This window comes from Homalodisca vitripennis, chromosome 5, assembly GCF_021130785.1.
Source record: "Homalodisca vitripennis isolate AUS2020 chromosome 5, UT_GWSS_2.1, whole genome shotgun sequence".
Taxonomy (NCBI): domain Eukaryota; kingdom Metazoa; phylum Arthropoda; class Insecta; order Hemiptera; family Cicadellidae; genus Homalodisca; species Homalodisca vitripennis.
In genome coordinates this window covers 3,096,067-3,120,562 of record NC_060211.1, presented here as the reverse complement: position 1 = coordinate 3,120,562, position 24,496 = coordinate 3,096,067, and the positions used below count along the sequence as shown (strand labels likewise).

The 24,496-nt window shown below is 33.3% G+C and overlaps 1 protein-coding gene across 2 annotated transcripts in view; it reads right to left on the bottom strand.

The window, feature by feature from the left end:
* LOC124361725 overlaps positions 1-12,945 on the bottom strand; it is a 116,080-nt gene extending 103,135 nt beyond the window's left edge. The window contains exons 1-3 of one of the 2 annotated variants that reach the window (XM_046815662.1): positions 12,719-12,945; positions 5,143-5,255; positions 2,299-2,435 (exon numbers count right to left, since the gene is read on the bottom strand). In XM_046815662.1, coding sequence (XP_046671618.1) covers positions 2,299-2,435; positions 5,143-5,234 — 229 coding nt within the window. In that variant the 5' untranslated portion in view covers positions 5,235-5,255; positions 12,719-12,945. Of the gene's footprint in view, positions 1-2,298; positions 2,436-5,142; positions 5,256-12,561; positions 12,697-12,718 lie in introns of those variants that run through there. The other variant, XM_046815660.1, reaches the window with a different exon arrangement.
* Positions 12,946-24,496: the final 11,551 nt, after the last annotated feature.

Sequence of the window (24,496 nt, the reverse complement as noted above, 5' to 3'; positions counted from 1 at the left end):
CACCACATAGTTCTCTACAGATGAATATTACTTTTAGTATCTACAAGGGGATTGGCTGCTGGTCCCCTCCACAATGGTCCCAGTTGGCGTAGATTTGTGTGTACACAGTCTCCCTTCTCTGGCGACTCAGCTTGGTCTCCAGGGTCACCACATAGTTTCCTAAAGATGAATATTACTTTTAGTATCTACAAAGGGGATTGGCTGCTGGTCCCCTCCACAATGGTCCCAGTTTGGCGTAGATTTGTGTGTACACAGTCTCCCTTCCCTGACGACTTAGCTTGGTCTCCAGAGTCACCACATAGTTCCCTAAGGATGAATATTACTTTTAGTATCTACAAGGGGATTGGCTGCTGGTCCCCCTCCACAACGGTCCCAGTTGCGTAGATTTGTGTGTACACAGTCTCCCTTCCCTGACGACTCAGCTTGGTCTCCAGGCTCACCACATAGTTCAATACAGATGAATATTACTTTTAGTATCTACAAGGGGATTGGCTGCTGGTCCCCTCCGCAACGGTCCCAGTTGGCGTAGATTTTTGTGTGTACACAGTCTCCCCTTTCCCTGACGACTTAGCTTGGTCTCCAGGGTTACCACATAGTTTCCTAAGGATGAATATTACTTTTAGTATCTACAAGGGGATTGGCTGCTGGTCCCCTCCACTACGGTCCCAGTTGGCGTAGATTTTGTGTGTACACCGTCTCCCTTCCTGACGACTCAGCTTGGTCTCCAGGGTCACCACATAGTTCCCTACAGATGAATATTACTTTTAGTATCTACAAGGGGATTGGCTGCTGGTCCCCTCCACAATGGTCCCAGTTGGCGTAGATTTGTGTGTACACCGTCTCCCTTCCCTGACGACTCAGCTTTGGTCTCCAGGCTCACCACATAGTTCCCTACAGATAATTATAACTTTTAGTATCTACAAGGGGATTGGCTGCTGGTCCCCTCCACAATGGTCCCAGTTGGCGTAGATTTGTGTGTACACCGTCTCCCTTCCCTGACGACTCAGCTTGGTCTCCAGGCTCACCACATAGTTCCCTACAGATGAATATTACTTTTAGTATCTACAAGGGGATTGGCTGCTGGTCCCCTCCACAATGGTCCCAGTTGGCGTAGATTTGTTTGTACACCGTCTCCCTTCACTGACGACTCAGCTTGGTCTCCAGGTTCACCACATAGTTTCTCTACAGATGAATATTACTTTTAGTATCTACAAGGGGATTGGCTGCTGGTCCCCTCCACAACGGTCCCAGTTGGCATAGATTTGTGTGTACACAGTCTCCCTTCCCTGACGACTCAGCTTGGTCTCCAGGGTCATCACATAGTTCCCTACAGATGAATATTACTTATAGTATTACTTTAGTTTTTGTTTTTATTTACAAGGGAGTGCCAGTAGTTTCACAATTGTGTTCATGTAACATGTATTCTCCTGCTAGGCACTTACATACAGCTCAGTGTAGGTAGTGGCATTACCTGAGAGTGTTTGGTCTCAGTGTACCTTTTTTATTAAAAATTTGATTATATTATCATTTTATAAAGCTACAAGGTACAAGGCATCGGGAGTGGAATATATTTGGACTTTTATGAATCAATTCAATTAATCCTTCCCACATTGTTGAGGAAAGGTACCTTCCTTGACCCGGGTTTCCGTATTTATCAATGTATGATTTTAAAAATGCATAAAACTTGGCTATACGTTCCAGGCACATCATAAAACTTCCATTATTTGGTGATCCAAATACTTCGTCATATCCCCTAAAAGCAAGACCTCTTGATGCTAGTTGTTTTATAACACAAACAATTCTATGCAGAACTGCCCTCCTACAGCTGATCTTTTCCTCAACTTGAGAAATAAGTTGGTTATTAACCAGCCTGATTTCAACAACTCTCTATTTGAACGTTAATTCTTTTATATTCTGTGAAAATTCCAAATGCTATTGTGACCCTCACAATCCTACCATTGTAAATAATCTAAAACATATAACTGAATATATGGTCATATTTTAGCCAAAACCTATTTACTTTGTCCAACTGATATTCAAAATCAACTTTAAAACTAGACAAAGTAGAGGTTTTAGGTATGCCTACAGTGATAGCTTTGTGTTCGTCTTATAGGTACAAGCTTTTGATCATTAAGCAAATTTTTCAGAAAATGTATATACAACTATTTGATTAGTAAGTTAAGACACCAAAATAATAATAATTTTACAAAATTCAGAGCCAAAAATGAATGCTTTCCAAATTAATAACAGTTTTCAGAGTGTAGTTTTGAATAACAGTAAAGCTCAGAGTTCTCGTACCTGTGACACAATGGAGCATATAGCAGACCTGGTCAACTGTTGGAAAAGAAAACAAGACCTCTGATGAGTTTTTTCGTTCAGTTTTGCTGTTGAGATCACGGACCTCGACCACATGATGAGCTAAAGCCACCAACAACCTAAAACATATGTAATGAACTTAAGTAACAGTACTAAAGATAGATGTAGAGAGCTAAAGCCACCAATAACCTAAAACGCATGTAATAAACTTAAGTAAGAGTTCTAAAGATACATGTACAAGAAAATTTGTGTAGAATAGTAATAATTTTTGTACCTGGTAAAAATACATACTGTGATTATTTTTTTTTGTGGTGGTGAGAAATTAGATATATGCAATAAATACTATTCCTAACAATAAACTTATGGGCTACTATAATATGTTTAATATATATATTATGTTGGATTGACAACAAATCCATTGCACATAAGAATGAATAATCATCATTGTTCGTCTAAAAAACAGGATGAAAAATTGGTTTCACAACACGCATTAGGCCACCAACAAAATTTTGAACAATGTTATTCACTGAAAGGTATTTGCAAAGTACGCGAAGATGGAAACAAAATTTACTTACAAAATCTAGAACAGGCACATCAGTTAATATTAAAATCAAAAGTACCCTTTGGTCTGAATAAAAGATGAATTGATAAATTTTTTATAATGTACCAGCTGTTTCCCGCGGCTTCGCACGCTTTTCGTAAGTGTATGTGCACTTCTGGCTCAAGTAAATTATATTTCCAATGCCGATGTAGAGTTTGCTTTGTTGCCACGATCAAGAAAATCTGTATATTAATGTTTATAGCCATTGTACACGTACATGTGTTTTATTATAAAGTGGTCTAACACTCAAGCTTTAAGTTCAACCAGAAATTTATCTTCAAGACAAATATACATCATAACTTAGCGCCTTCAAATAGTGTTTGGCTATTAAATATTCGTAACTGTCTCGTAATTGCAGTTTATAATGTGCAGGCGCTTTGAAAACTATTATCTTTGGCAACACCACCTGGAGGTGAGTTACATCAATAGACATAGCATAGAAACCTTCTTCGTGGAAAAATAAATATACATACAAATTTTCGTAATGATCAGTCAAATAGTTAACGATTCCATAAAGGACAAACACACATTCATTTATATATATATATACTAGCGGGCCCGGCGCGCTTTGCTGCGCATTTCAATAATTTTTTGCAAAAGTTGCCCGCGGCTTCGCACGCAATTTCCCGTTGAAAACAGTACACTATATTCACTTATTCTTTTTCTATCACATTCTAAACATTGCTGAGATAATTGATAGTCGTTCCATCGTGAGCCTCTTGGGCGTATTATGAAGGTATGTACCATATTCCTGCCTCTATCTAGCTGTTACCCACGGCTTCGCACGCAAATCTTAAGAACCGAAGTCCTTATATTACTTAGTAAATTTTTTTTTTTTTACTATAATAAATTTTAGATTAAATTAGTTATATCTCCGATGCCACGATTGAGCTTGCTTTGTTGTCTCGATCGAGAGAATATGTACACACGGAGTTTTTGAGAACCATACTTCTGTCAAAAAAAACAACTAAGGTTGATTTTATAACATTCTTTATATTTGTAGCCAACGTAAGATAGTAATTATGATATCTGCATTACTCTTCTGATCAAGCATGAGCATGGTTTATATTAAATAAATATTGCAGTTAAAGGTGAATTTTTACGTCAAATTTGAATTGTATTATCTGGATAGTAAAGTCTATGTTTAACAGTGATTGCAAAAACAGTTTAAACAAAATTTGTCGTTTCTCTTAAGCTTACTCTATGCTTTAAAACTATAAGTGTAATATATGTTTACAAAGAACAGCTGATTAAAAATTTGAAAAGACGTTAACATATGTTTGCTGCAATGCATTTCTTATGGGTATTTCTGTAACCAGTGGGGCGGAATCCTGAATCGGGAAAGGGATGGGCATAGCTTATAAACCTTCTCCGTGGAAAAATACATATACGTACAAATTTTCATCATGATCAGTCCAATAGTTCACGATTCCATAAAGGACAAACATACAAACATTCATTTTTATATATATAGATTATTTTTTCTAAATTCTTTCTCTGTTCATTATATTTCTCTTTGCTGTTAATCACATGTTCAAAAATTTCTGTTTATTTATGTCAATTTTTATTTATTTACTTATGTTAATTTTGTTTGCTGTGTTATTTTTTATTACACCTTTTTGAAAAAGTCAAATGCTGAAATATTAAAGGAAATGTTATACAGAGAAGTCCAATAATTGTTATATATTGACAGCTAAAATTAAAAATATATTCGGATTCAAGATTATTATACTGATAAAGTTGGATTTTAAAATTCCATCACCTACATTGTCCTCTGGGTATGCTAAAATATTCTTTATAGCACTATGCAATACAACTTATGAAGTATGTAAATACTTATATCTCCCAGTTGGTGAGCTGTGTTGTACTGGTTTTGAATTCAGGGTAGTAGTTGGAAGGTTATATTTGATAACAGTTAATATTGATCAGTATTATTTGCACCTACTTTTTTGTCATGCCATGTTTAAATCAATAAATATTAGACTTTAATAATAATCTAAAAATATAGACTAGAATAAAAATAAAATTCTAAAGTTACAAAACCTCTACTAAATTCTACATCTACTGGACTATATTATATAGATAAAAATACAAAATCAAATGTTATACCACGAGCCATATTTTCTGATAGCGACACATATGCTTTTAAAGCACACAATGATTTCTTGTTGAAGGTTCTATCACATATCTAAATAGAATTAAGCTCTACATATGCTTCAAGCTACCTATCAGGTGGTGCTGTAGTAACTGCTACAGGATCTTCACACGTTTGGATGGACTGTCCAGCGAAGTGATGGACCTGAATGACACGAACCATTTCTCTGAATGAGTTGTGGCTCTGAAATCACAAAACCATCTTAAATGTATTTAATTGATGTGATATGGATAATAGGCTATAAAATAGTACTTATAATACTACAGTGTTCTTCTCTTTCTAGAAAGTGGTATCATGGATGGTTAGTGTTGGCCATTGAGATATTAAGTAATATTCTTTCAAAAATACTACTGATCTGGGAATTGCCAACCTAAGATGCCAACACAATAATTAAGTGTAACTTTAAGGTGAAAATGGATGAAATATGAACGTGATGAGTTAAACAGAGAAATGGGCATACCCTTGTCATAGACAAATTAAGCTACTTTCAAATTATCTGGAGGCCAATATTTTCCAAAAGTTTTTCTTAACGGGGATTTAACCCTTTGAGTGCCACGGGTATTTTCCGAAGGCATATGCATAAAGTGCCACGCTGTTTTTCGCATATTTGTAAGTTGTTGGGAAAAAAGCTGTTGTAAAATAACTACCAAACAGATTTCCATCATTTTGTTGTTGTTATTTTTCTTATTAAATGCAGAATATGATACATATCGCTACAAATAAAATTTGATTTATAAAAATATAAAAACTTCAGTATTTATAAAAAAAGTTTTTTACTTTTCTATAAAAAGTTAAGTTTCGACCTAATTTGTGTGTATACGGTATTTTTAAGATTTTTTTCTTTATACCATGATAAAGGCCATATGATTCTAAACAAAACCCATGTGTAATATCTTATTCTAGAATTTTAAAAACAAGGCATTATATGTATTAACAAAATGCTGCCCGGTACCGACATTTTATAAACTGTACTTCATTTGTCAGAGTTTAGAAATTACTTAGTAATGATGTAGTTTTCCCAATAAATCTAATAAAACATTAATACAACACAAATAAATATAATTAGTAAATTTAGAAACAAATACTTACTAACATATTTACATCAAAGTTTACATTTACTAAATAATAACCCTAATAATATTTACATTGAAAATTCACGTTTTTCGCTTGAACACAACTCAAATCATACATTACTTTTGTAAAGAAATACAGTAAAATACTGTATAAGTTACTATTTTATTTTGTATTTACTCAAATGCTTGGTTATCGGCACATAAACAACAAGAAAGGCCGTTACGCAACACGGTACTCGTCCGCTACGTCGCGTGACTGGAAGACAGAATCATCGTACAGGTACTTATCACAGGCCACTATTTTTGGACGAGTTTTCCTTATCAGAGATCAAAATAAACTTCATTATACGTTCCTTCTTCCATAATGAATCGAAAAATACTCGATGAGTCATACTTCCTATCTCCAAATCGTCTCCAAATAGACACACGAATGACCTGACATTTTCGAATAATGAAATGTTGTTCTTATAGTTTTTGATTTAATTGATTGTCGTAATAACTTGTAAATTCCAAAATAGGTTAAATAAAGTCAGTTGTTTTTTAATACTGTAATTTATTTTGTCCCCGATAAGGAAAACTCGTCCAAAAATAGTGGCTTCTTGATAAGTACCCAAACAACATAAGTTTTACAGATAAAATAGTAGAGAAACAACATAAAACTCGTATTTATTGATAGTTTGGAACCTATTGAATACAGCCGTCTGATTATTTGGCCAAAATAATCTTGTACTATATAAAATATTATCGAAATACGAAACGTCAAAATTGGAGACGCTGGCACTTTATGCACTTTTCTTACCGTCAAAATTAGCGACGCTGTGGCACTCAAAGGGTTAATAAACTACATCATTAGGAAGAGCAAACTTTATTTGACTGTGATAATTACGTGTCATTATGATCATTGGTTCTTTTATTCTACCTCCCAAAAGGAAGCGATGTTGGGGAGAACAAAACCACTCTCTTCCTATTTATTATAGGCTATATAAATAGGTTGAGATTAGGTTATCATAAAATTGTTACTAATAGTAACAAAGTTTAACATAACCTTTATGAGTGCTCATTTTATCTGAGCTTGAATTTGGGTACTATCTCAAGGAATGTTTTTCTTCTTTCACCAGAAGTGCAGGGATATCAACTTTTCAGATGTCAGATCACGTTGGATGATCTGGAATGTGATCTGAGGTCAGGAGAGTACCAATCGGAAATGCCCCTTGCCATCAGTGCGGGCTTCGGTTGCACCTTTGGTGCCACCCCGCACTTCTGATGAAAAAAGAAAAAGTACCTAAATTCAAGCTCAGATCACCTCACCACTCATTGACTTTTTATATTTATGATATACATGTATATATTCGACTACTTATATAGCCTAATAATAAATAGTCGATAGGGACATAGTGGCCTCCTACTCGCCAACATTGTTTCCTTTTGGGAGGCAGGAAACAAAAACGGATTCTCATAATGACATGTAATTTTCACAGTAAGTCAAATAAAGTATGTTCTTTCTTTTGTAGGTCCCGGTATGAGAAACTCGTCTAAAAATAGTGGCCTCCAGACAATATAAAATTATCCAAATTGTTTGTTCCTTAAGCAGTTTTACATAAAGTCTAAATTTGAGTGATCTTCGCTATAGATTACTGTTTTTGATAGGCCACTGGTTTTCAATGGAGTGTCATCACGTAAGGTTTGGATAACCTGGGCACTTTTAAAAGACTCCAAATTACCAAATAGTGTGAAGATTAGATGGCATTGAATATCTTTTTCAACTCAAACTATCTAGAAAAACTATATAAGTTTTGGAACATTCCTTATAGACATACTTGAAATATTTAAGCCTCATGTCTCTCTGTAGTAAGGCCGAAATATGTCAAGAATGTAATTGTGTAACAATATTTTTATAACCAGTGTGAACAAACAAACAAACAAAATCTAAATTTTAGTTCTAATATTGGTTGTGTAAACCTACGAATTAAGATTATGTACAAAATCTTTAACAGCTAATGAGAGTATATACTATCTTAGTTTGTATAAATAAATGACCTATAAAGACTTGTATTTAGGCACCTTAAAGTTAATTTGATCTATTCTTAATATCTACTATGCTAGTACATAACTATAACCATTTTAACATTTATATTATGCAAGTGGACATTTTCTGTCACATAGCTCACATCCAGAGTTAAAGCTATTTTTAAATCTACAACCTGTAAATTAACTTAATGCTGGCATAGACAATTATTTCCTTACTCTTGCATAAGAATAATTTGTTCCTCACTGATTAATACTAGCAACCAAGTTGTATTAAAGTGGTATAAAAGCTTGGATCAGTCAGTTAATGTAAGGTATTTTACATGTCAATACTGTCTTAAGAATCTCAGGAAAAACACCAAACTCGAAGAGTCTGTTAAATTGGTCAGTGGTCCTGATAGTTGAGCGCTACATCGTTTAAGCACATTGGAAGGGATAAGATTCAGTAAACAGCCTTTACCACCAGTAAGTTAAGTGCTCTTTTTACTTTCTTCTCACTGACCAGAAAAGGCTTATATTTACACCACTAGCAAAATTGAGATAAGTCTGTGTGTCATCTTTGGGGCTGAAAGTATAGGAAAAGAATTCTGCTAAGAAATAGCACATAGTACATGAGTTATCAGTTGTTACATTACTGAAGGAAAGCTGAGTGGGAATGGACAAGGACTTCTGCAGTTGCTTCACATAACCCCAGAAGGAGGTGGTAGGGGTAGTGTTCTCAACATGGACCATGCATTTACTAAAACAATCCCTTGCTAGCAGCTTCCATTGGGTTCTGATATTAGAGAACCTCATGTAGGCACCAAACGTGATTTATATATCCTATGTAGTGTCTTCTTAAAAATTATCAACTCTTTTAATTACTTGGAAAACCAGACAGGGAATTTAGATACCCCAACTCTTCTCATGCACGTGTGCTCGAGTAAAATTCTTTCAACCTTTCACAAAGAACACTAAAAGCCCAATCAGGGAATCCAGTTGGCACCTCCACTTCGGTAACATCCATAGAAAGGGCAGAGTACAATAAGCACCTGGTTTTTATATTGCTTATTATAATCATCTATACTTTATATATCGATTAACAGAACTATCAATCGATATCAACATATCTAAAATACTAAGTCACAAGTTTCAAATTAATAGAAATAGTTTAAACAATTAGGTAATGTCATAAATAATAAAGGAACTATAATAATTAATCAAATGATAAAATTAAGACAGGTGACAGGAAGAATGTCATTTAAATAATAATGTAGCAACAAAATGTTTGATATTTAAACCGAGAAAGACACAGTAAATCATCTTTAAGTGTTATTTTGTTTAGTTTAAGTTAACTATCTTTTTATTTAAAAGAAGTTACTTATAGAACAAATTTTGTTTAGATTATGAAATGTGTATACAATTGGTGTAGATGATTTAGTTATTATTCACATAATTTACTAGGCTATTGGTTGATTATATTGATGTGTATGATAGTTAAATATCATTTGATAATTTCAATATAAAAACCGGGTCTACCCCATAGAAATTTCAGTAATACTGCACTTTCTGAAATTAGGGATCATATAAATATCAGAAGCATTACGAGCAGATGATTCAGGTATTTAATTGAATAAACAAAATAGTTATTCTGTAAAATAAAAACAGCTGGCTTTTATAAAGGTACTGTAATTGTGAAAGTAATGGCCGGAGTGGCAAAATACGAGTTTCGTGTTATTAACTTATTGGAATCATCCTACTGAGCAAAACAATATAAGGTTTCAGGAGTGGAAATGAGAAATTTGGAAGCTTTAGAACATATATAATGGAACTACTTTTCACATGCGGAGCAATATTTCTATGTTATACATTCACATCGGGTGTCACATGGCCTTTTGTGACCGTGATTCAACCTCGTGATGACGTCATCGGATGCACCACCATCTTTGGTAACATAATTGAAAAATAATACTGAAATGAGCAGAATTTTGACCCAAATGAACGATGTTTTTCTTAATTTTGAGCTACAAATTAATTAGTATTTATTGGGTTGAGACGAGTGCCTCCGGCTATCAGCGCAGGCTGTAGCAGCATGTTGCTGCCCCACGCTGATGTCAACGAAAGAAAAACATCCCTCGAGATGTTTTTCAGTAAAATATCAAATTCTAGAGGGGCTGATTAGAAATATAAATTGAAAAGTAATCCATAGAACTTGATTTAAAGTTTAAAAATCAAGTAAAAACTCAATATTAATATATAAATAGACAGTAATAGAGAACATTTACCATTAAAAGGAAATGATCTCGTTTCGATCAAAACGTAAACTCCTAATATGCCCGACAAAACACTCTGATACGCACAATTCATTACGATTCATCGAACTAGTGGATGGTTGATCCATGATTGACAAGCACTCACTCAATCTGAACTACAGTACACGATATCTTGTGAAGCACTAGACCACAACCCGGATCGCTCAGATAACAGATACGCTATCAGTCCAGGCCGCAGACAACATTGAAGTACACAGATAACGAGACACACAGCACACAATCAGAAAGAACATTAAAATATTAAAAACTTTACTATTTATGAATATACCCCCAACAACCATGTTATTTGTCATTTGCACCCCCTAAAACCATATATATTTTTGTTAAGGAGGATGAGCAGAATACATTAATAATGTCAATTTCATGATTTGCCGGGTCGGCCTTTAACCTTATAGATACCATTATGAATTATGAAAATCTATAGATCAAACGTTTAATATTCAATAGTTTAGATATTTCTAATAGACAGTTGATTGATTGTTGTAGTGTCTGCTTATTATATTGCAGCCAAAATATATAGGAAGCAAAACTTATTTAACCCTATAAGTGGCAAGCGCTGTCTGAGACGTATGATTCACGCCACCGCGAAGTGGCAAGCGCCGTCACAGCCATCGCTTCACATTTAAGCCTGTTGCTCCGTAACCGTCCACTATTTTTAGGCCTAGTTTGAACTATCGTATTCTCTATGAAATTTCCTATACATATCATATAGTATATTGTGTATTCATGTTACTAATGTTTGCTGGCTTAAATGAATCCAACAGTTTTCGTTTGAACTGGCGGCAGACAAGAGAACAGCTGTCTACTCGTCTTCTCACTGTTTTGTTTGGCGACTTTGCGTACTGTTATTGTCAGTATATTATTATTTATCGCGTTGTTTGTGTTACCGGTAAATGTTTAGGTTATTCGTTCGTCATGGAAAATGTTGGGGTACTTTGGGATTATATCGACCACGTACCAGTATGAGGAACACAAACATATAAATTTATAGAAAAAAACATTATAGAACAAAAAAGCAACTCTTCAATTACAAAATTACAAACTTACAAAATTACAAACTTACGATTATTAATTGTTAATGGGTTTCCTGTGTCGCCCGGAATGCAGCAATATCAAGGATGAATGAGTGTAGTAGATTTCCGCCTTCAGCCGCAACTGCCGACCGCCACGCATATTTTAGATTTAGGCAACTAGTCATGATCTTGTAAAAAATGAATGGCCCCCTCTTCGCTCCTGGGTAAATCCCAAATTCTCATAGTGTCACCCATCACTAATCTATTACACACACAGTAAAACACGGAAGTACAACAAAGCGACGCACTCGACAGACACTTCGGCACGAAAGTACAAGAATGCAGCGCACCAGCTGAACGGGCGGCGAGATTCTGTAGTCACGTTATCTACTAGACCGCTTGACTTTGACCTCTGTCTGAGGATGGGGAGGGGTTTGCGATAAGACAATTCCTGTTTTATATTTTCGAAATATACTGTGTTATGACAAACTAAGCCCCTATTATAGGCCCTACACTACTGGGAGGAAATGACAAGCCCCTTCTAGTGACTCGGGAGTAAAAGAAAACCAGTTAGTACATAGATTTAGTTTTTCCCATCTAACTTTTTTGTTCTTTAAATAGAAAAAAATGTATGGGAAGTAATTTGTTTTGAATAAAATTGTGTATATTCTGTGAATTTGACATCATTTTGTAGCTCCAGTAGTTTCAAAGTGACGGACAGTAGAACTTAAAAATGATCTTTTCTAAAAGAAAATCTTTACACATCTACAATGATATTCATCTGAAAATAAAGGTAAGGAACTAAATATTATATTTATTCTTATTCTATAATTCATAAGGAAAACAAAAATATATAATGTTGCTAGGTTATCAATTAGACAATATTTTCTAAAAATAAGTTTAACGATCATGGCAATTTACCTGAAAACGGCCTGCCACTGAGACCACAAATGACCGCCACTTATAGGGTTAAGTATACCCAGAGACTTAACAGTGTGAAAGATTATCACGTTAGTTGATGTACTATAAAATTGATATGGTAATTCAAGTAAATGTATATGCTTACCAATTGTAGTAAACCTATGGGCTTCATAGTTAAATGAGTTATAAAAAAGCTACCATTTCAGACTTCAAATGTATTACATATTATTGTAAGTTTGACATTAACATTATAGGGAAATTGCATATTTATACTGATTTAAATTGATTATGTAACTACTTACTTAGGCTATTTTCTACAGACAAGCAAAAAACTCCATTTGATGAGAAGATTTAACTGTCTATAATCACGATTGGAATGTTACGGTTATTAATAATAAAACTAAAAATGGAATAAATTCAAGCCGGCAATACAGATAAACATAATCTCCAAGAATTTGACACGAAGACTCCTCGAAATAGAAACATTAAATTAAATATCAAAACAGAAGTGGAGAGCAGACGACGTAACTGGAATAAACAAAGTACAAAAACATTAAGCGATTCGGCAGTTATATAGAAACTACATGTAGCTTTTACTTCATTACACTGTAATAATTATGTTATATTCAATACTACGTTTAAGTCATGAAAGGAAAAAATTCTTCATTTTTTTTAGTTGAAACTTAAAAGCTTTTAATAACTAAATGTGAAAACAACGTGTTTTAATATTTTAATTTGATATCGGTGAAAACCGTCTCTAAACCGTCGTTATCATAGAGAGCATGATAATATATATATATATATATATATATATATATATATATATATATATATATATATATATATATATATATATATATATATATATATATATATATATATATATATAACAGAAAAGAAGATAGAAATAACAGGAAATAAAACAGTGAATACAGATTATATGAACTAAATATTTCTTCCGGATGTAGTTGTATTAAATTTAATCTTTTTGGCTAAGTTACATGGTGATTGCTCCGATTTAAATTTTGATAGACTTTCAAAATAGGTTTTACAGATTATGTGTTTTCAAAGATATTACGAGTTAGACCATGAGTGACGACAGTTTTCTGATGATTTATGTCTCGGTATTTGTTGTCGCTGTGTTACTTGCGATCCTTTTCGTTTTTGTAATTATTTTTATTCAGTGTTTGTAATTTATAATTTAGGTTTGACCAATATATCTGTGAGAATGGTTTTCTAAACTTGTTTTGAAAATACCATTAGTTAAACTAGAATGCTATAACGTATTAAATGCTATTTAATATAAATACTCGTGTATAAAAATGTCATAGGTAACTAATTTATGTATCAGAAAACAGTTTGATCAGATACCGCAAAACAATTCCTAAGGTTTTCTTTCGCTAATCGAGGGGCTTCAGTAGTATTTATATACCTCTAAGATTTTGGCTCATCAAAGTTGACACACCCAAACCAAATTTGCAAAACAAATGCAAAATTTCAAAATCAATTATTGTATTAAGGCTGCTCCACCAAAACGCCCAATTCGCAACGAATACATTGGAATAAATCCAGCTCATGTGTGAAGATCTAAAGACAGATCTACTTGTAACCAAAAACGGTTTTAACAATAAAAACATTGAGCTATGCAAAATTCAAAATTTTAATTTGGCCAACTCATATTGCCGTCATTATTCTAAAGGTGGGGGTGTTGCAATTCATTTGAAACACAGCTTCACTTCAGTAACCTATACAATAATAGAAACGGTCGAAACACATTTTGAAGCAGCCGGGATTAAACTTTAAACCCAAAATTTAAAATTGTTTGTCATCGGCATGTATAGGTTTCCCAGTAGAAACGAAAACATATTTTTTTTCAAAATTAGAATCCTTGTTGATAGACCTGACTCACCATGACCTTGACTTCGTCCTGATGGGCTATTTCAATATTAACGCTTTGGACAACAACCACCAATCCACCAAACGTCTAGCCGACTTACTAAGGTCTTTTGATCTTGAATGATTAATTAAAACCCCCACAAGAACAACAACAACAACGTCACAATCGGCTATCGATAATATCATTTCCAACCTTCCCAATGTCACAGTGTCTGTGGTTAATACACCGATTTCAGACCACTATGGTCAAGAAGCTATAATCAATGGGAAGAAATTCAAACGCGAGCCCAAAATTGTTAAAACAGTAAAAGACACAAGGCCAGAAAATATAACCATCCTCATTGCTTCACTTGCAAAAGAAAAGTGGGACTTTTTAAATTATTGTCAATCTGTAGAGTAGCTGTTCAAAATTTTCGACAATTGTCTTAATTTTCATTTTAACTTCTGCTGTCCTACAAAAACTGGCAAAGTTTGTCATAAAAACATGAAAAATAAATGGATTAACAAAGGGATTCTGATTTCGAGAGAAAAACTTAAAATTTTCTCCGAAATTAACAGAAAGACAAAAGACAATAAAACCTTAAAGTTTTTTCCCGGAACTATAAGAAAGAAAGAAATATTTTATTCCAAACTTTGTACAAATTGACAATAAATGAAATGGTGGAAATACTAGCCATCTGAACAAGTAGCGATGGCTAGAGCAAAGAAAACTTAACTAAGTGTTTTACACTGACAGTCAGTCTACATAGCTATCTTCTTGTGTACCTGGTCGACACCACAGCACTCGCAATCTATGCTTGCTATTGCTAAAATAACTCTTTTTACAAAAATAATATATACTTTAAAAAACATAATAAACGTAAAATTAAATTAAAGTATTACACCACATAATTGTTTCATCTACCACTTCTAAGTGAAAAAAGATACTCTATTTTACATACAGATTAAAGTGTGGAAAATAACTCAATCTAATGATACCTGTTTCTATCTATTCTATATCTATATCTATTCTACCTGTTTTTAATTACAGCTTACGATAAAATCATAAATAAATAACTTACGTCATCTTTAGTCAGTAACCATTTTCTAACTTTATCCAAAAATTGTTTGCAGTTTTTATTGTTTATTTTAACGAAATTTGTCAATTGATTGTAAATTTTGGGGCCCAAAAAAATGAAACTCTTTTTAAAAATAGATTTTTTTACTTTAGGATGAGTGTAGAGCCCGTGAGCCACACTTCTAGTATTGTTATAGGCTCTGTCGATGCCATAATTTCCACTTCTATTAAAAAATATTTTTAAGACTTTGTAGACAAATAAATGACTTAAGGGAAGAATCTTTAAGTGGTTGTATAATGGAGGAGCAGAGGCACGTTTTGGTTGGAAGGTAATTATACGCACAAAATAATTTTGCGTTACTATTAATGGATTAATGGACACTTTGTCTGTCCCTCCCCAGTTTTCAATTCCATAGTTTAGTCTTGACTCTATAAGTGAAAAATAAAGGGGCCGCATAAGATTTAAATTTACAATATTTCTTAAAAAAATAAAATTTCCTTATGTTTTTCCTGAGTTTTATCTGTAATTGTGAAGTATGAGTTTTCCATGAAAGTTTATCGTCTATGTAAACACCAAGATATTTTAATTGATTAACTTGCTCAATTTTAACACAATCGCAAGGTTGGATGCACTCATTAACGACGTGAAAATGTAAATCCGTGTCGATTTACATTTTTTTTTTCTATAAAAAGATATATAGAAAAGTTAATCAAGCTGCAAAATCATATGTTACATTAAATTCGATAAAGTCTTCCAAAAAACCATTTGGGGCATTATTAACAATAAAGTCAAAGATTCGAAACAGTCCAAATTACAATTGAGGATCGAATTGTGGATGATGAGATTGAGGTGGCAAATGAATTTAACAAGTTTTTTTGCAAACGTAGCCTGTGAGCAGGGCCCTCGTCCATCATCACATCAAATAAAACCCATTCAAAGACAAAGTACAGTAACCTCAATGGTCCTCACACCTGTCGTTGAGGAAGAGGTAGATAGAATCATTCAGCAACGTCCTTCGAAAAGGTCCAATGATACTAATTTAATGCCAATGTGCCTCATCAAGCAATGCTCCAAGCATATTGTGAGACCTTCGACTGTATTAGTTAATCTGCCATTTCGCAGAGGAGTTTTCCTCTCGCTCCTAAAAATCTGAAAAGTAATCTAAATTTTAAAAAAGACGACCCCACACTCATCAATAGTTATCGGCCTTTCTCGATTTTGCCTGTAATAAGCAAAATATTCGAAAAGCTTTTTTTATTACGAATGCTTCAGTTTCTTAACAAATACAATCAGCTCTCAAATGAACAATTTGGATTCAGAAAGGGCAAATCAACGATAGACGTAATTGTGAGCCTTGTTGAGACGATTGTAGAGGGGCTAGAGAGTCGAAATCACACGTTAAGTGTGTTTCTCGATCCATCTAAAGCATTCGATTGTGTTGACCATCTTACGCTGCTTGAGAAATTGGGGTCCCATGGCATCCGGGACGTGCCTCTCTTGTGGCTTAGTTCATTTTTAAGCCACAGATCTCACGTTGTCCAAATTTCAAACCATGTTTCTAATTCAATGACAATTATTTATGGAGTCCCTCAAGGATCAATTCCCAGCCCTATTCTGTTCCTGCTCTATGTCAATGACATAGAATCATCACTACCACACGGAAGAATCGTGCTGTATGCGGATGATACGACCCTTTGTTTGAATGAAACAAAATCAGTCTTAGAACAAAAAACCTTTTTTGCAGTAAACAGTTGTTTTACAATTTTCACAGCCTCAATCTAAAAACAAATTCTTCAAGATCCAATATTATAAATTTTTCCTTGCGCTCGACAGACTGCAAATATGGCCCGGCCATCGTGTTGGATGAGGTTATATTAGAAGAGGCCTGTTCCTCGAAATTCCTTGGAATTTACCTTGATCAAAGTTTGACATGGAATTTTCATATCGATTACGTTTGCTCCAAATTAGCCTCAGGCATTTATGTGTGGCGGTCTCTACCTAAATACTGCCCTATTTAGGTTATGATGACGGCTTATTAAGGCTTGATCTATCCACATCTCACCTATGGACTAGTGCTGTGGGGTGCATGTGCAAGTAACCAATTTTTAAGAGCGTTTAAGTTTAAAAAACGAGCGATACACATCATTGCAAAATTGAAATTAAGAGAGTCGTACAAGCCAGTTTTCAAAAAATTGCAACTGTTGACTTTGCCAAGTCTCTACATTTTAGAAACAACGTTATATTGTGTGCTTAAATGCTCCTTGACCAACGGACGGGATGTTCACTCGTACGAGACAAGAGGCAGAGAAAACTACCGAACCAGGAGACAAAGGACGGTAGTTCATGAACGTTTGCCCTCACAGGCAGGAGTTCATCTCATTAACAGCTTACCAAACGAAATTAACAAATTCGCCTACGCATAAAGCATTTAACACTAGTTTCAAACGCTGTTTAGATATTTTTGGAAGAAGTGGTATGTAATTACGCCACATTTGATTATCAGAGGAAATTATGCTTTACAATATAATGATTTGCTATTAAAATATATATTCTTAGCATTACATTGTTCTATGTACAATATGAAAGTCCTTTTATTCCCTTGTTATATTCTCCATTGACAATAAAAGAAGCTAAAACAGCTATACAAATCTGTACAATCAGTTTAAATAATTGTTTACAAAAAGTTATATTGATGGTCTTATAGAATAAGAGCGTATGAACCACATTAGTGAACTTGTATTTTGACAAAAGCATCCATTTAAATATATCGTCAACCTGAAATTAATATGTAATAGTATAAGAAAAATAAGTATTAAATATGATATACTCATTATTTTCAGAACGTGTCAGTTATTAAAGACCAAAACTATTGCTGCTCACAGAAGTTTATAAATTTGGTCATAAGCCTCTCTTATACGAGGACCTTTAGGAAGAGTGATTATATTAATGTTCCTAGTTGACATACATACATTTGGGTTGTATATATTAGCAACTACCCGTGGCTTCATCGCACACAATTTTCAAAATCGAAGTCTGTAAGCCCCAATAAAGAATATATCACATACATACATTTGGGTTGTATATATTAGCAACTACCCGTGGCTTCATCGCACACAATTTTCAAAATCGAAGTCTGTAAGCCCCAATAAAGAATATATCACATACATACATTTGGGTTGTATATATTAGCAACTACCCGTGGCTTCATCGCACACAATTTTCAAAATCGAAGTCTGTAAGCCCCAATAAAGAATATATCACATACATACGAAGGTTTGATACGCCCACTATGGTCAAAAAGTGTCTATTTCGACCGTTGAAATTACTTCCAGACTAGAGTGTATACAGTCCCTCAATTGCGTTTGCCTTGGTTAATAAAATATAATTTTATTATATTATGCAGATTTTGGAAATCTATTTCTGTCAAAAAGCTATACACACTTCCGGCCTTTATAATCTATTTCTGTTGCAACCCGGTTTACACTCATAGGGATAGTAGGTACCAATGCAAATGTCTTAGTTTGGTCCAGAGTATAATGCATATGTAAGATTTATTTTTAAAATAAAGCTTTTCTAGGGGTAGTAATCTTATTTCAACTCATATGGATGGTTAATCTTGAGAACATAATGTACACGTGTGTCAAATTCTATCTTTCTAGGACATCGGGAAGTTGTATAGTATTAGTATTAATATAGTATTATAGTATATTAATACTAATATACTATAATACTATATTAATACTAATACAGTATTATACTCTATTATTATACTAATAGTAATATACTATTATTATACTAATAGTAATATACTATTATTATAGTAACAGATAGTATTAGAAAATCTTATTTAAAAAACTAAGTGCAAAAACGCATGAATTCTTTTTCTCATTTGAAACTTTGGACTATACCTTTGTCTCCTGTAACAGTCACGATACTATACATATTAAATATTAAACGAATTAAGCATATCGTAAGCTAAATTGCCGACTTGACGCCACATGTGGGTCTTTCATTATACAGATTACAGAACATTTGCCAAAATGCTCGTCTTGAATCGGCACTTCGGTCCTCTGTTCTGTTTGGTTTACTTATGTTAACACGTCAGGCGCACCATACATGTTCGTATCCTCAGTGGTCGACGGCATATCTTTTAATATAGGTGAAAGTTAAGAAGTTTCCCGCCGGAAAGCCGCTGGGTAGTTATATGCAAAGTGTAAAGAGAGAGAGAGAGGTTGGGAATCATGATAATGATAGTGGAGGTCTGCTTCTATTGTTCCCTATTGAATTCAACGAGATATAGGGTCACATTTGATGTACCATAGTCTAATTAAAGTGCGGTGTGACTCAAAAACGACTAACTACGCAATATAAAGATAGACATGGTTGCGTATAATTGTTAAATGGTTGAAATAAAAACTGTAATTTGAAATCCCTATTGATGACAAATAAATTTGTTAACACCACATCTGATACTAAGATATTAACTTCATCGATATGTTTCACGAATCTGTTTCCAGTTCCTCATCCTCCAATTGGAGAAAGATTAGCCTACAACATTTCTAAAATGTCTATGCTTATTAATAATAATCTATAATCTCTTTCATTTTATATTCTCGTATTTATTACCTCCCCACATTCATCACGCACACACGTGTCGGAAGGGAGCCTGTTGCTTGCTAACAGAGTCGCGAGGGTTGTCACAGCGAACTTTGTGTGTCCTTGCACGTGACCTATTTCTCCAAGTCGATACTCGACACTGGGAAATATTGGAGAGAGTCAGTCGGTGCCGGGCGCGCGCCCCTTCAACTTCCAGGTACGATATCGGTATTGATGGTCCAGCAGTTTATAATTTGTAGATTTATTATTAGCTACAGTCCAATGGTTACTTTATCACGAATCATCCAGCACATTTGATATTTTAAGTAATTGTCATACATTGGTAACGTTTAATGATGGGTGGAGGTTGCGCGACGTTCCCCAATGAATACTTTGCAACTTGTTTAAATAGAAATAAATATTTATAAAGTAGATTTATTTTGATGCTCTCTGTTATTGAGAGGTACGAGATTGAACATTGCAATTTATATTTGATTTAGAGTTTATTATTATCTTGCCGAGAAATATTCATTTGTTCTCAGCGGATTAATTTTATCGAGTGATAGTAAAATTGAATTTAGTTTATGAATAGCATATTTTATAAATATTTATAGATTTTTAGCTACATTAACTGTAATACAGAATAATGTTGAATACAGCCAAAATAGTTAATATAAAAGCTTAAGTATATTTTATGTCTTTACTTTAAACGTTAATATCTTAAAATTAACATTTAAAATATTCAAAGAAAGAAGAAATATCCTATCTAAGAGTCTGATTTCACTATGTAAACTATGTAACAGTTTCGTACTTTGCTCATTTTTAAATATCTCTGCTATATCGATTTCCTGTATGGTTTAGAATGTCTATGAAAATAAAATCAAAATGTTGAAAGTAAAAAACCATGTTATTGAACAATGTACTTTCTGCTTATTGTTTTGCCAAATATAGAGCTATGTATTTTAAAAAATCGCAAATATTTTACTGTAAGCGAGTTATTTGCAATTAAAATATCAAATATACTTAAAAAAAAAAAACTAACGGATCTCTAAGTCTAAACAAAATTACAGTAAAAGATTTGTATTATATTGAATCAACCGAACAGAAAACACTATTTGAAAAACACAATTAATTATGGCTGTGAAATATCCATAATGTATTTATACTAAAATTGATTTAATCTTTAAAGGCAACTTTGAAAAGCATTCAACAAATTTAAATACATGATTTGTATGAAATGGATCAAGTAGTGTACATAAATAAAATACTAAAATATTGACTTCTTGTTGATGTTAATTTATCAGCATATTTGTATGTAATCAAATTCTTGTATATAATAAAGAAATATGAAATTTTTCATTTGCCAAAGGATATGTTACCACTCAAAATTTCTTTTTGACGCACGATTTATTATTTATACATACGGATTAAAACACAAATATAGGTGTAGAATGAGTCATCCTCATTTTTTAATAGAGAAATCTCATTGTATTTTTGGACTGAGTTAGTTCAACTTAATATCCAATTGTAGTGAATTTATAGAATACATTTTACGTACATTTCCTTATGTGACGGATAAATATGCCTAAGTAGGATGGCGTTTTGAAGTTAACTAATTAATAGAAGCTCCGCTAGGACAGAGCCTAGGTTTCTTATATTATAATCTACATTGAGTATTAGGAGTGCACAAACAATCATGTTTTGTATAATAGAAAAGTGTATCAGGGGTTCAGGAAACTCTATTAGCAATATTTGTAGTTATCAATAATATTGTTACCAGGGACTTGGACCGCTCTTGATTACAGCCCATAATAACACAACATTAAACCTCTTGTACGTGTACTATTTTGTCGTAGAACTATGGGGACAGTCTCATTTAAAAAACAAATAAGTAATAGGTGCTCAGAAACTTTTCGTGTTTTGTTATTTTTTATATTTTGTATAGAATATTCAGAAACACTAAATCTTATTGGTAATTAATCGTTTAAATATTTAACAACTAAACACTTCACAAATGAAACTAAAATTCTATTGGATATACATTAATTATGTCTAAAACTAAACATATCTCATAACGCCTCGATAAAAAACAAGCGAGTAAAAGTGCATTTTAATGCAATTACATTTTAAGAAAGTTACAATTTTGAGTCAGGTTTTCTGAAGTACGATTTTTGTTAACAAAAACACATAATTCTTTTTAATTATCTTTTATATAAATACTGTAAAATGTTTATTATTTGGGCCTCGTTATAATGTGTCCCTATAAATATTGCTTCGATTGACTAGTACTCCTCGAAGAACGATACGAACTATTTTTTTTAAATTTTCCTTGCTTTAGTAATGGTATCATAATGGCTCTTTATCAAAATTTGCTTAAAAATCCAACAAAAAGTTATTATAACCAAAAACCATTGCACTACTAGACGCCACGTTTACATTTCCGACACAATTTGCTAGAATGAGAGTAAGCAACTTCAATTGCTATCTCTATAATATCACAATATAGTTGCGCAATGAGCAACTGTCGTTGGTTGTTGAGGAAGTCAACATATACTCTGCTGACTGAAACTGCGTTTCAAGTCGTATAAAATGAGTGAGAGCTGATTTTGCAAACATCATGTTTCGATTTTGGAAAATATCCTATTACAAAAATATAAATACAGAATATCATAACGATCATAGACCCCACTCTTGTCTATGTGTAAAAGAAGTTTCATTTACCAATTAACCTTCAAATACAATCTTTCTCGATAAAACTTGTCATTTGATACAACCACATCTTTAATATCAGTGTTCAAGAAATTAAAGTTCCTGTGAGCAAGGGAGGGCACTACAACATACGAGTGTACTTCATTAAAATCTTGTCACTGATTTGTAACATTTATTCTATTATTTTTTCTTGTTACTCTATGATTGAAAATTTAATCGTAAACTCCTCCGCCTACAGGGACCTAACATGGTATTACTCAGCATTCATTCAGTTGTTCCATCATCAGCACCTACTCTAGTCGTAAACTCCTCCGCCTACAGGGACCTAACATGGTATTACTCAGCATTCATTCAGTTGTTCCATCATCAGCACCTACTCTAGTCGTAAACTCCTCCGCCTACAGGGACCTAACATGGTATTACTTAGTTTTTATTCGGTTTTTCCATCATCAGCACCTACTCTAGTCTTAATACACAATCGTCGCAATCTCCTTAGACTCGGTCTGAACTTTTGACGATTTTTCTGTACTTTATATCCATCCATCGTACAAAAGTAGACTTAGTTTATGGGGTTTTAATTTTGTAATTTTTAATTTACGTTATTAACATGTGATTTATATTATAAAATAGCCGAGACAACAGTTTTTGCACAAAAGCGAATGGCCACCACCTCCTAACGTTTTTAAATATTGTCTCTGTTCCATGTTTAGTCTGAATCTAGTTCCAACCAGGGTAGTTATCGTGTTCCCAGTCAATAATATTTCCGCCATGTAGTATACTACTTAAAATTGTATACCCCCGCTATCTGAAACTCTTACAAGATATAAAAATACATAACATGAAATATTACTGTAAATGATCCGAGAATCCTGAAACATATATTTGTTTTCCGCTTTAATGCATATAACATTATCTTTTCCAAATTGTGAATGGTTACCATCTTGAAACCTTAAGAGATATTGAAAAAGTTAGTGTCATGAAAAAAGTGTATTCTGTTAAAATGGAAATAAAATAAATACAAATATATCTCCGTAATAGACGATTTTTCAGAATAACGTACGCTAATAAATAAAATATAAAATAATAAAACTACACAAATATAAACTGAAAATGACAACTGAAACAAAAACATTTCCTGACATTTGCCATCATTTAGTCGTACAAAAAAATCATTAACACTACGTTTCAAGATCTGCAATCTGACATCTTCTTCAGATAAATAACTAACCTAACACATAATCAAAAACTAGGTTAAAATAAACAAATCATTCTAGAGCGTTGTGGCACTCATAAGTCAGGAATCACAACCACCATTAAAAAACAAAGCACAACAAGCACAACACTAATCATTCAAACTGAACTACAGAATTCAGGCCACAATATGTCTGTATTCGCTGTCCAACCACCTACGAATGACCAGAGGCCAATGTTTTCCTGTTTCCTTCATAATCCTTCCATCGTCAAAAACGAACTCGAAACAATGAAACAAAAAATAATGGTTCCAACCTATCTGCTTATGATTAATTTAATTTGATATTAACTGGAAATTCCTAAAGATGATTGAAATTCCTAACAAGAGTTCAGTTATAACATCGGAAACTATCATAGTTAGTGTTAGGAGTAGCCTACTATTTATAATAGTATTGATATATAGCCTACTATGGGACTGTGATTATGGTTTATGGTAAAGAGTGATATTCTTCTAAACACAACCATGGTATATTAGTAATTCATTTATATTTCGTGGAAGTTATTACAGTTAGTCCATAGTTTGACTTAAAATCAATTTTGTTCAGATATACTCGTAATATATCTCTTACG